A 14215-nucleotide genomic window follows, 5' to 3' on the forward strand; every position below is an offset into this window, starting at 1 on the left:
CTGGTGTGACACTTCCGTAAGGAGATACTCACTTGATCCAAAGGCAATCAAGTTGAAGGAGGAGGACTTGCTAAGAGCGGAAAGTAGAACAAGAGTGACCTTTTTGGCAGCAGAAAGTTCATCAGCAGACATGGAATTGCTCAAGTCAAGCATGATTATCATCTCGTAGTTGGCTTGAGTCGCGCAGTCAAACTCCGGATAGAAAGTCAGCATGCATGCCTAAAAGTGCCGGCTAACGTGTTTGAATGAATAGAATTAAGATTTACAGAGACAAAAAATAAGGATACTTTCAGATTTCATAAGCTTACTCTAGCAGGTTATGTGTGACAAAATGTCCAAAAAATATTTTTTGAAAATGGCGCAGACAATAAGCATACGTTGTTTTTCGCAAACATGTAGATTTTGATGTAGTTTTTACATGCTGACTTTAGCCATACGTGCCAAACTTGGTAATTACTTCATCGAAGAACCATGAAACCCTAAATTTGGGCGCTTGCCAATTCCCCAACATAAGAAAATGTCTATCCTAAAATGGGGTACATGATAGGCATTTGTTTCATTCCATGCTTATCAATAAATTTGGAGTTATCCTCTACATGCTACTTTCAACAATATGTGCCCAACATGCTAATTACTCTTGCACAGACTCATGAAAGCAATGACCAATAAAACACTTATGCATATATCAAACATGGATGTTTTAAGGCAGGACTTTGGCTAGACGTTAACATATTTACTATGATCTGAGGCCATGGCTTTTTCCGATACGTCGCCACGCATGCACTTATTCAGCCAACAGACTCGACACGGCTATGGTGTAACATTGTGTAGGTCAATTGTGTCTATATATACAAGTCTCAGTGTTGGTCGTTTGTCTGTCATTCGTGTGTCCAGTTATAGTGATAAAGTCTTAGTAACGGAAAATTCACCTCGCAATGGATTTGAACTCAGAACCTCCAGGTCTGCGGACAAGCGTGTTAGACCAGAGGTGGGCAAACTGCAGCCCGTAGGCCAGACCCAGCCCATCGTTCTTTTTAACCTGGCCCATGAAAGTTTAGTAACAGAAATTATGGTTCGAGGTGAATGATTGAATTTATTTTTAACCTAAAGCGCACCGATTCCGATGCAGCCGTAAGAACTCACTAATTCACAGACATTTTTAAAACCGTTTTATCTATATATAAATCTGTGTTATAGCAGCAACTATCGGTTTTAGCAATTATGACGCAATCTGTGCTACCATTTTAATTCAACATTTATTATCTGTGCTTCGCGCACATGTGCAGGTTGCTATGAGTTCTTGTTCTGTTTTGTGAAAAGTATTCATGAAGCCGTGTAAGAAAGTTTCTGCTGCGTACAAAATGAATTTGGGTGCTGGTATCGGCTAGTACAGTAGTGAGAAAGAATATTTCAGCACAGAAGTCAGTTAAGAATTTGAGAAATGAAATGAAATTGAATGCCAAAGTGGAAGCAGCAATCAGATCACAACTGGTAGCAGAGTCGAAAAGCTAGCGATGCTAAATAAAATTTTTCAATTCTTTTATTTCTGCTTCTGGAAGTATTATGAACACTTTTGTTTAGGACTATATCTTTGTAAAATTTGATGAATTATTATTATATAACTTATTAATTTCAGTAATTTGCATATTTGTGGCATATCGTTAGATAACCTGACAATCGTTACCTAAACTGCGGTGAATTGAGGCTCATAGCTCATTTTCTATGGCTTATAAAAAGTCAAGTTTTTGCAGCAAAGTGTAGAAAACATAAGAGCCACTGGTATGGACTTAAATACATTTTTTACATATATTCACTGAGTCTAAAAATCCACTAGAATATATAATAAATCTAAGAAATAGTCCAAAAATGTGCAACTCACTTTTTAAGATATTCATGCCGGAACTCCAAAAAAAATATATCAGTTTGTAGACGATTTCCTCAGCATTCCAATGCATATTTATTTAGGGTTTCTACGACAAGTTTGAGGTAAATTGCACCAGCTTTCATGCAGCCAAATCTTACTACAAATCAGCTTGGTAGTCTTACCCGACCCGTCTGTCAAATTTTAAAAGTCAATGTGGTCGAAAAGTTTGTCCACCCCTGCACTAAGCCAACTAGCTACAATGCTACATGATGGAATAAATGTGGTCACATCCATTACATCGGTTAAAAAAATGCGTAGCGACATTGTGTGACGCGTAACGTCACACAAGCTGGCTTCTTGGCTTACGACTCTCATTATAGTAAGCTTAACAACATGGTAAGCAATATAAGCAAGCTTAAGTTACGAGCTTAAGTCATTCAAATTAGCCAACTTGCTAATTTTGTCATCAACTAATGAGTAAACTTAACCACTGCCAACTACATTACCCGCTACTGTTTATAAGCGTTTTTTTAGTACCCTCGCAATGCCAGGCATTCATCTAGTATGACAATAAAAGGAGAAACTACCATGTCTCCTAAAATTGTGATGGAAATCAGAATGCCTGACATGTAATCAATCGTGTGATCTTAACGCGTAAGAAATATTCACACAGTCAAATAGATACAGAAAGCCAATAAATAAAAAGGTACAGTTACTTCCAGTAATAGAAGAACAATTTTCATTGTTGCTTGGTCATTATAAAACGGAAATAAAATACAGAACGCAAAAGCACATCATACAATAATTGTCACGCTAAAAGACTAAGAAAATAAATCAGGGCAGATCAAATCTAATCCCTGCGACACATGAACACGCCTAACTAACAACCAAACCACAGGACAGCATGCTGATTTATCTGCAAACCTGTTCTGACTCTGGTCTATCAGTGTGCTTCTCAATGATCATCCTAGGCACATGTATTTCAGCCAATGAAATGGTCAGCACAAAACCATCAGCCAATGACTGGTCAGGTTGCATTTCGACCATCGCTTGCAGTTGTGTTTTCTAAAACACAAATACATGTATGTAACTAAACAGTAGATAGCTATCCTATCATAGCCATGCTAAAGTTACAGTTCATTGCAAGTTTACCATAAATACTTGGAAAGGTGAATCAGTGAAAGTGAAACAATTCACTTGAAGCTTCAAGTGAATTGATTTCAATTCACTTGAAACTTCAAATGAATTGATTGAATGAATTGAAATTGTTTGAAATTGAATTGAAAGCTTCAATTCAAGCTTCAATTGAAGCTTTACCAAGTACTGCCTTATGTTATAATTATTTTATAATGGAAAACTTTACTGTGAACAAACTAGATCAACACATGTTTGGTCAAAAAGTCAAAAATTAGAATAGTTAACTTTAGTAACAATAGGAAAGTTGAGATGAACCTATTAAAGGGTCTGGTGAACAATACCCAAATGCATGTTATAGAGTTATCTTCACATGACTGTCACATGAATGTCACCACTTGTTATCATTATTAAAGATGAAATTGCACTAGATTTGGTAGATTTTATCAGAAAGTATCAGTACTTTTTTACAATTTGTTAATGTTTTTTATGTTTGAAGTGGTCTGACTGCCAGGCTGTTCAAAGATCGTGGTAAATGCGTTCAAAAGAAAAGGATGTGCGAATTAACGTCACTAATTGCTATCGGCTATTGTGTTCAAGTTGCAGCATTACGTGTCTCTAATATGTCAGCCTCGTTGCAATTATAGACGTCATAATCGCACTTTCGCTTGACGTGAGGGTTTTAAACGTGATCAAGTTTTGTAAGTTTTAATCTTCAAACATCCTGGCAATCAGATCATCTCAAACATCAAATACAATCACAAATTATAGAAAAATATCAATACTTTCTGATAAAATCTACTAACATTTTGTGTAAGTTCATATTTAAACCGTTGTTGAGGGAACCGTCTAGTCAATTTACTTTAAACTGGGAAGAGAAATGACTGAAATTCTGTCAACAGACTAAAAAATAATACATTAAGAATATAGTATAATAAATACGTAATAATATATTAATAATCCCTCATTTTCCACAGTTAATCAGGACCGACACTCTTGGCGACAAGTGAAAATTCGCAAAGCAGAAACTAATAAAATTCATTTGTAATAAATGGACTTTTTCATTAACCGTAAGCATTTTCCTTTATTTTTAGATTCATTAGAGAATTGTGAGGACCGAGGGCGCATGATGAAGAGTGTCAAATACATTGCACTTTTACACTTTACACAACGTAACAAACAGCGAGCCGCACCGACTGCTATCATTATGATGATGATCATGGAGAGAACCCACTGAGCCAGAGTATAAGATAGGTTTATGTATTTTATTTACTTTAGTTTTTATTTTTATATCTATTTTTATTGCTTTGTAATTTTCTAATTAATAATTTTTACCCCACAAAGCACTGAAGCTGTAATAGCTGAAAACCGGCAAGGATTGCTGTAGAAATCGTCGATTGCTTTTATTAAAGCAGGTAAAAAGTATCAGCAAGAAAAAGTGGCTTAGAAAATAAGACAATTATCATGATGAATCGCTGAGAGCCTGAAGTCCTAGTACTAGGCTAGCTGAAATCTCTTACAAACTATAAAGTAGACATTCCTACAACGTAAACCTCCTATATCCTAAATTCTACATAGCGTAAAAAATTTATGTAAAGCTTTCAAAAAATTCATTAAAATATTCCATATAATGTAAAGTGTCAAGTCAGTGCAAATCCTCAATTCCTATTTGAATACAGTCATACTTCAACTTACGAGCTTAATGCGTTCCGAGACTGAGCTCGTATGTCAATTTACTTGCATGTTGGTGCAATTCATTTATATATAGAACAATTATATATATATTGATTGGTTTCCATACTCTAGAAACAGCAAATAAAAAACACTCAAAACAATATATTGTAACAGAAAGAACATGTTGGTTATTGTCCTTACGTACTACATGCTTTCAAAAAGCAACAAATAAAAAATAATGCAAGGAAATGTGATTAATTAAAATGTAAAATTAAATACATACAATTGCAGTTAACACTCGCATTTGCCAGGGAGAGAGATATAAGTTATCCTTCGTTACAACAGTTGACTTTGATAAAATTGGATTTTATCAAAGTGTTAAAAGACAAACTTAGAAGCAAACCTAAAAGCAAACTTTCATTTTCAACTAAACGTAATTAAAATTTCTTCGGCGTTCATAGTTTGAAGTTTCTCGCTGGTTAGCTAGAAATTTGTCCTTTTTTTCCGCTTTCACGACTAGCCGGCCGTTTTAAGAAAAACCTATCTAAGGACGTTTGCCTTTGTCGCCCTTGCAACATGTTGCGATTAGGACGAACGCAGGTGTCATCACAAATGGTTAATGCATGACCACTAGCCAACTTGTCCGAATGCCTATTAAACAGTTTGGATAGATAGCGCCGGCCTTTTCACATAGCATCGTTTCAGTTACGCTGTCACCGGCCAATTGTTTGTCCAATGCCATCAGCGGTCGTGAAGATCGCTGCACCGTTTAGAAACTATGGTTAGTCTTTTTGCGAACTAAATGCCCTGAATATAATCCTTCTGTTTGATAATTATGAATGTATTTCTGTCATATTGCCGAGCTAGCTCAATCACGCATACACATTTCGCATATTTTTCAATATTTTCCGTTTAATATCGACTGTTATCATTTGCTTTTTCTTTGTATTATCTTTCATTTTACTGGCAAACATTCGGTCTACGCACAGTACTCTTAATTCACATAATTCTGCACAGAAAATCGTGCACAAAAAACACGGTACAACAGTATAACCTGAGCAGTTGAAAAATACAGAGTGATGCTGTTCTCATAAAACACCTCCGGCATACTTGGCAACTGACTCAAGTGCTCGTATCTCAAAAATGGCTCGTATGTTAGTGCTAAAACTTGCTTGAAAGCTGGCTCGTATCTCAAGTTTCTCGTACGTTGGAGCACTCGTAAGTTGAAGTATTACTGTAATGAGAATATTGTAGTTAGCTTTAAAACGTTGCTTTCTTTTCCCCGCCGCACTTGTAAGACAAAATTACTTACGCATAGCGTCATTTCTGTTATACTGTATTCAAGTTCCATGGCATTCTAGTTGGCCGTGACAGATCGTCAGATGTGTCGCATAACAGAGAGAATAAGTAGCTGTGCAATTATTTTAGAAATACTTAAAGGCGGTCGATTGGTTCAGGTGTTACAACGCCGGTCTATCAATCTAAATGTCACGAGTTGCAGTATCGTCAATCCTAACCTTGCCCCCTAGACACAGATACAGGTACAAGCAAGGTACAAACAGGTACAACCCGCTCTTATTATAGTTAAAAAAAATTTTGTTTTACGTTATTGTAGACGCATAAAATTTTTGTTATTAGGTTTTCTTTGCAGAGTAGACCTTGCGGTCTAGAAAAAATAAACAAATCATAGTGAATTGACGTCAAAAATGTACTTAGCTTATTGTAAAATTACCGTAATCATGGTCCATAAAACGAGTGAAAGTGATAAGAAAAGAAGAAAAGTTGGAGATTCAAACCAATAATACTGCAGTTATGGTACAGCCCACAAACCAATAATACTGCAGTTATGGTACAGCCCACAAACCAATAATACTGCAGTTATGGTACAGCCCACAAACCAATAATACTGCAGTTATGGTACAGCCCACAAACCAATAATACTGCAGTTATGGTACAGCCCACAAACCAATAATACTGCAGTTATGGTACAGCCCACAAACCAATAATACTGCAGTTATGGTACAGCCCACAAACCAATAATACTGCAGTTATGGTACAGCCCACAAACCAATAATACTGCAGTTATGGTACAGCCCACAAACCAATAATACTGCAGTTATGGTACAGCCCACAAACCAATAATACTGCAGGTATGGTACAGCCCACAAACCAATAATACTGCAGTTATGGTACAGCCCACAAAGTAGAACGCTAAGTTCTACTCTGTTCTACTAGTTTTTCTTTTTTGTACGACTAAAAGGGTGAGTTTGGAAAGATCTTGAAACGGATTAGGCAATTTACACGTTTTTTACTGTTCTTATAACGTAAAATCCCTATAGCATAAACATTAGTGGAACGAATTATTTACGTAGTAAGCGAGACTACTGCTTATATAACGAATACCACTAGATCGTACCTACAGATAGTACCTACAGATAGTACCTACAGATAGTACCTACAGATCGTACCTACAGATAGTAGAATAGGAAACCAACTATTGTCTTTAGGAGAGTGAGCGCTGCTGCTGAAATCAACGTTCAGCATGAGAATACCTTACCTTAATGAAAATATTATGTGTGGGACTGCATATCTCCTGAATGTCAAAAGGCATCTGCACTGAAACTTGCACTCCGCAAGTCACATCTTTCATCTTGGAGCTGTCCACACCGATCTTCTGAAGGGTAGACTGTGAACAAAACAAGAAGACAGCATATGTAGGCGCAGAGTCAGATGATGGTAGGTTGATGAATAGCGAATTACATCACAGTAAAGGCATTCGATACATAGTCTACTTGGAAAACACTCAGTATCGGAAACAAAAGATTAAGTCTTGTAAAGTGATCAAAGTCGCGGTTTACTCTAAAACTGTTAAAAGGTCAAGGTCGTTGTATACTCTTGTAAGTTGTCAAGCTTATTAAGTGGCCAAGGTTACGATGCGCCCTAAGTTTTTTTAATTGGTAATGTCGCTGTATACTCTAAACTTTTTACGAGGTTTAGGTCAAGGTCACTGTGTACTCTAAACTTTAAGCAATAGCAATAATTACCTTCTGAAAAATAGGATGAGGTTACACTAATAGCTCGCAGATTTGTTGTACAGTAGGAATTCGTATCTATGCTGACAGAAATAAATAAGTATAGAAACTAACGAACCACCTAACAGCTTTACGATATTATTATTGAAGTACCACCATCAATATATGCTTGGGGAAATCATTACCTAGATGAGTTTATTAAGCCAGTTTTCTCGTAATAAAATATATCATAGACGGATTAAATGACATGTCGACAGTGCAATAATGCGTTACATATAAGACTGTTACATCATAATCTGTTACTTTGAACACATGATTTCAAGTATGACTTAAGATCGATGGCTTTAGAAAGTGAATAGCACTATTTTTAGTAATATCACATTTTCCAGTTTTAGCCACGACTGCATATATTTCCATGATATTAAATGTAATTTGATGACTCTTTTTAACAGTCATTTTTAACCACCAGACAATAAAAGTACCAATTTTTACCTGCGTAGCTGCGGCTAGAGCTTGTTTAGAGTTCCACGGGGCTATATTTGTAGGCAGCTCAAATGTGAACTTGCCATCAGAGACTGAGAGTTCACAGACATAGGTAATCTTGATGAGCACTGTGCAGTAGGGTGGAAGATTACCTACACTCACAGTGAATACATCCTAAAACATAAGTTGAAGCAAATAATGTTGTGGGTAGCAAAAGTGTGTGATTAAGTAGCCTTAGAACCTAAATGAGATAACTTGGCTGGTAACCACAAGCAAGTTACACATCGTCCAAAAAGGACAAAACATTATATTATATATGTTATATTTATGTTACAATTTCATTCAACAATAAAGTGTACGGAACATGAGATAAAACAGAAAAAGACAATATTCTGGGTGTGCAAAATCAAACGATTATTTATTATATTTATTGGTATTAATAAATCGTTAATTAAAATATGTGAACTCAACTTTTTGGGATAATTTGGTGTTGAGCAATCAGCCAATGGGTGAGTTGCTCTTCTGCAATCCATAGACCACCATTTGACAAGTTAAAAGATTAATGAGGAACAAGATGGTGTCTGACATCGGAAGATGAGAAAATTTACCAATCAACCAAGGTTTTGAAGGTAAAATACTTGCCAGTTTTAACAATGACAATGCACCAGACATGGCCATTGATATCAACTCCATAACAAATTATTTTTTCCAAGAACCAAAGATTGCTCATTGAAGATGAACTTACACTAAATCTTTGTAGATTTCATCAAAATGTATCAAAAACCACTTTCTTTTGATCTGAGCGTTTGAATCGCGATCAAGTTTTATCAATTTTAATCTTGAAACATCCTGGCAATCAGAACACCCCAAACATCAAAAAGAATTGCAAATGATAGAAAAATACAAACTTTTTCAGATGAAATTTACTAAAAATTTTGCGAAAATTTATTTTTAACGTATTTTTATAAAAAAAGAAGACAACTTCAAAATACACTTATAATTCTCCATTGAAACAAATTTAAATAAATAGCTTGCCTTACAACTGTATATTTAAAATAATAAGTTGGCACGCTAAACCTAAAATATTTACTATGCCGAGTGGCTACATTTGAACAGTCTCACAAGCACCCATTTACCATCAGAACCCTGACACGGGAATGTCTATGTGAGTGACGGTTATATTTGTCAGAAAGCAAACAGGCTAAACACTTGAGACAAAAATATTAAAACGTGTGCAGCAAGTGTAGCATGACAGTAAGATAAGTTTATGAAGCCTTGATAGGTCAGGATGGTAATTGGGAATGCTTACATGTAACAAATGGGCCAAAGGAAATGATATACGTATGAAATGCTAGTGGTGCATCTGTGAGAACCCAAAGATTATATTGAACTATTTAAAAGTCTATACATTGGTATACAGACGCTCCCCTACTTACGAACATTCGAGTTACGAACAACGGTACATACGAACAGGTCTGCGCGTACATCCGCCGCTAATACCGACAGTATTACCGATGTATTAGCGGCGAAAAGAGGCACTACTCGGAAGCACCACCCAGCATCCACCTTCCGCTGCCCAGTTCGTTGCAGTGCATAAATGCATGAACGTATCTCCAGTGCGCAAAGAACTTTTTTTTTATATTGTACGTATTGTGAAGGAATTTGCTGGCCTTTACTTGGCCCGATCTAGACTAATAAATAAAGAGAAGAGAGTGCGTGTAGTTTCATTCAGCTTTTTATTAGCGAAGGAAATTTCACTAGCTGAGAAGCGTGCGGCTATCTGCTCTGCTCAACTAAATGAGCGCGCTCCTTTATATACAATAATATCAACCGTTCCGGCTAACGGCAAACGGTAAGAACACCGGCTAACAAGGTGAATAAATAGGACCGCTAGCTCGTTAGTATGACAACAATATGAGTGACGATAAGTGATAGTGTTATGACAGGATATCAGATATAACAATAGCATAACGAGTGAAACAATGATATAATAAAAAGACAACAAATACAAAAAAATAAGACAACAACGGTAAGTGATAGCATAATGATTAAAACAACGATATAATAAAAAGGACAACACATACAATAAATAAGAAATGCAGTGTCATGGCCCGGTGTCCACCAAAGTATTCTCTCCATTTTATTAAATATTTTTCAGTACAAACCAATACAGGTTACTTATACAAGCCTTAAACATACTTATATGAACCTTCAATATACTTATATAGGCCTTAAACATAAATTATAATACAAAATATAGCACTGAAGCAACTTACGAACGAACTCGCCTTACGAGCGATCGTTCGGAACGTAACTCGTTCGTAGGTTGGGGAGCGTCTGTATACAACAACATATACATTGATATATCCAACATATATATTATTATACCCAACATATATTGACATGTCCTATATACAGTAGATGCTCTTACTGCGTAGATAATTTGTTCCGGGAATGTTTATGTTATAGGGATTTTATGTTATATGAACAGTAAAATATATTTAAATTGCCTAATCCGCTCAAAGATCGCCTCTTTTGCCCTTAAAAAAATCGACATAACTTTTTAATTTAATGACCGTACAGTAGCTGTGGTATTATTGGTTTATATCGACAAGTTTTCTCTTCTTTTTTATTACTTTCACTCGGTTTAGAGTCCGGTTTAGGGATTACGGTAATTCTTTGACAAGGTAAAGAGAGTGCATGCCTTCAACATCAATTTAAATTGATTTTTTTACTTTTTCAGACAGCAAGGTCTATTCTGCAAAGAAACAGTTATTGGAAATGTTGTATGTCTAAAATAGAGTAAAATAAAAATGTCTTTACTATAATAACAGCGGTGTCTGTCTGTCTGTCAATCTATCCGTCACCAGGGTTCAATGTTATGATAAAAAATAACTTTCAACGAGACATTCAGTTTGATAAACGGACACTCTGTGACACATGTATCAATCGACCACTTCAAAGGATTCCTGGATAATTATGCGGCTAATTTTTCTATGTTTTATAGGCACACTAGCTGCATTACCCGTCTACAGGAATAGATTCACGCGCAGCATAAGGTTTATTGAGATTTGTCTTTCATACTGTAAAACAACTCCAAATATGCAGTTACATCTCCCTCTCTCCATCTCTCCCTCTTTCCCCTCTCTCCCTCTCTCCCCTCTCTCTCTCCCTCCCTCTTTCTCTCCCTCTCTCTCTCCCTTCCCCCCTCTCCTCCTCGCTCTCCTTCTCTCTCTCCTTCTCTCCCTCTTTCCCCTCTCTCCCTCTCTCCGTCTCTCCCCTCTCTCTCTCCCTCCCTCTTCCCCCTCTCCCTCTCTCTCTCCCCCTCTCTCTCCCTCTTTCCGTCTCTCCCTTCTCTCTCTCTCTCTCCCCCCCTCTCCTCCTCGCTTTCCCTCTCTCTCTCCTTCTCTCCCTCTCTCCGTCTCTCTCCCTCTCTTCCCTCTCTCTCTCCCTCTTCTCCCTCTTTCTCTTCCTCTCTCTCCCTCTCTCTCTCCCCCCCCCCTCTCCTCCTCGCTCTCCCTCTCTCTCTCCTTCTCTCCGTCTCTCCCTCTCTCCCCTCTCTCTCCCTCCCTCCCTCTTCCCCCTCTCTCTCCCTCTTTCTCTCCCTCTCTCTCTCCCCCCTCTCCTCCTCGCTCTCTCTCCCCTTCTCTCCCTCCCCCCCTCTCTCTCTCCCCCCTCTCCTCCTCGCTCTCCCTCTCTCTCTCTCTCCCTTTCTCTCCCTCTCTCTCTCCCTTAGTTCAACGCGACACATGCGGATAGACAACATTTTTGGTTTTTCTGTCGGGCGTATGAAGAAACAGTTTTTGGCGTGTGCCTACTTTTGAGCAGGCGACGTATAGCTGGTCATGGCTGATAGAGAACAGCGTTTTTCTACTGGTTGCAAAAAACAAATGTTCACATGACCTTTCCGGTACACGTTGACAGTAAATATTAATTAGATGTAATTTACTACTCATTAATTTATTTAAAGAGTAGTAAATTTTATTTAATTCACTACTAATATTTACTACTAATTTAATTTTACTACTTACTCATTTAATTAAGTTTGCTTCGTACGATCGAATCTGTTACAATCTTGCCACAATCAATACTCATAGAGGATCTATTCTTCAGCCCTGAACCCTTGTATATAGTACATATCAATCAATTTATCTTTGTATAAGCTATCCTGCATTACTTATTTGAAGTCATCCTCTCATGTAAATTTTCTTTTAACTTTTACACAAATAATCTCAAACTAAATATGAATTGTTCACTACTATCTTGCATTCAGGATTCTTCTACAGTTTCCGTTCTATTGGATAATATGCCTGCAAATAGAGGCTTTTTGTTATTTTGTTATCAGCAAAATAAAACATTACTAACTAACGATCGAAAAAAAGACCGCCATATAATTTATTTATATTGCTCATATTTGGGAGTTATCGGTGACTCAATATATCGAGAAGACAACTCGTACTATTAGCATGTCAGTATTTATCGTCTATCCCTACGATGAATAGCGGGTTACGTATTATAATAGAGGCGTGTACTAACCGGAGATTCCCGTTAATGTGCCCTAGCAGTGAAAAAAACCACAGAATAGACACGCCCTTATATAAAAGTAGCGGCTAATAGTCGGAAAAGTACGGTACTCTATAAAGCGGACAGACAGATAGACAGATAGATAGACAGATAGTTAGACAGACAGACAACGATTGCCGTTTATATAGTAGATCTGACAATTTCTCATGACACACTAGGCTACTAGGGTACCAATATGTATACTGTAATAGAGACAACGATACACTTGGTTTCCTCTTCCAACTGCAGCTAGAAAAGGATATTCTTAAAGCTAAATATCGGACTCTCGTTATTCGAATCGAATTTGAGAAATTTCACCGACTTGACGATTTACATTATATAAAAATTATTATGTAATACAAAGCAAAAATCTTACAAAAATTCTTCACATTAAGTAGAATTTACTTTGTATGAGATTTTGTTATAGGAACGTCTACTGTATACATGTATATACATAGTCATATGCGATGTACACACTGGCCTATCTAACATAATATGTTGGATATATATTATATATTAGCAGACTGAAACTAAGCGTAATACTCACAGGCCTTTCCTTGTCCTGCACCATGAGGTAGGCACCGTGCCCCTCACTCACTGCTTGTCTATATTCCTTTTGCGCCTTCTCTTTTTCCTTCACCTCTCCCACAATGTGTTTATTATTTATAAAAGCCTCAAATCCACAGACGGCTGCCATCTCAGTTAGCGGAAATACAAATTTAGCTTCAATGGCATCAGGGCTCTCATTCCGGTAGCGCTGAAGCACCACTACCTAAATATTGTAATAAGTTAACTTCAGACATGATCTTGTTACACAAATTCCCAAACATATACACGTATAAGCCAGTGCAATAATAAAAAAGCCGCAGAGAAAAGAGCATTATTATTGATACAAATAAATACAAACTGAAGCTGACTTACCTCTGCAGCCGTATCTACCAGTTTAGCTCCTACTTGCAGCTCGGATAGAGGGATGGGCACCTGGTTGTCCCCTTCCACTTGAAGTCCAGGAAGCACATCAGCCAACTTAATATCGCTGACATCATCTGAATGAGGATGGTACAACATTATGTCATTCATAGTACCATTACAACTAAAGGGTTATCTGTCAGATGACTTAGTCTCAATGCGTTTATAGATACAATAAGAAAATTCAAAAAATTATGAAGCATCAGAGAAGAGACAACTCCATTAATAAACCACAGAATGCGTAGGAAGGTTGGCCGGCTTTAATAGGAACTAAATAATTCTAGTAGGGAAAAATCTGGCAGACTTGCGGATGAAAAGTTCTACATTTCACGAGTTTTAATATTTCAATGTGAACATGCTTACAATTAATCAGTGTCTATCATTTTCTCCTTTTTATGAAAGTAAGTCTGTGTTCTTGTAAGCCTGTGTTCCATGTCTTACATTATTGAATGGTTAACAGGGACATGGTGACTATGTCATGTGATACTGATCCAAA

General features: G+C 37.0%; 1 protein-coding gene across 1 annotated transcript in view; it reads right to left on the bottom strand.

The window, feature by feature from the left end:
• LOC137405104 (protein mono-ADP-ribosyltransferase PARP4-like) overlaps positions 1–14215 on the bottom strand; it is a 107612-nt gene that overhangs the window by 68618 nt on the left and 24779 nt on the right. Inside the window, exons 15-20 of the mRNA XM_068091329.1 lie at positions 13672–13796; positions 13298–13522; positions 8197–8361; positions 7230–7358; positions 2789–2929; positions 33–219 (exon numbers count right to left, since the gene is read on the bottom strand). Of these exons, the coding sequence (XP_067947430.1) occupies positions 33–219; positions 2789–2929; positions 7230–7358; positions 8197–8361; positions 13298–13522; positions 13672–13796 (972 nt within the window). The remainder of the gene's footprint in view (positions 1–32; positions 220–2788; positions 2930–7229; positions 7359–8196; positions 8362–13297; positions 13523–13671; positions 13797–14215) is intronic.

This window comes from Watersipora subatra, chromosome 9, assembly GCF_963576615.1.
Source record: "Watersipora subatra chromosome 9, tzWatSuba1.1, whole genome shotgun sequence".
In the NCBI taxonomy this organism is placed as follows: Eukaryota; Metazoa; Bryozoa; class Gymnolaemata; order Cheilostomatida; family Watersiporidae; genus Watersipora; species Watersipora subatra.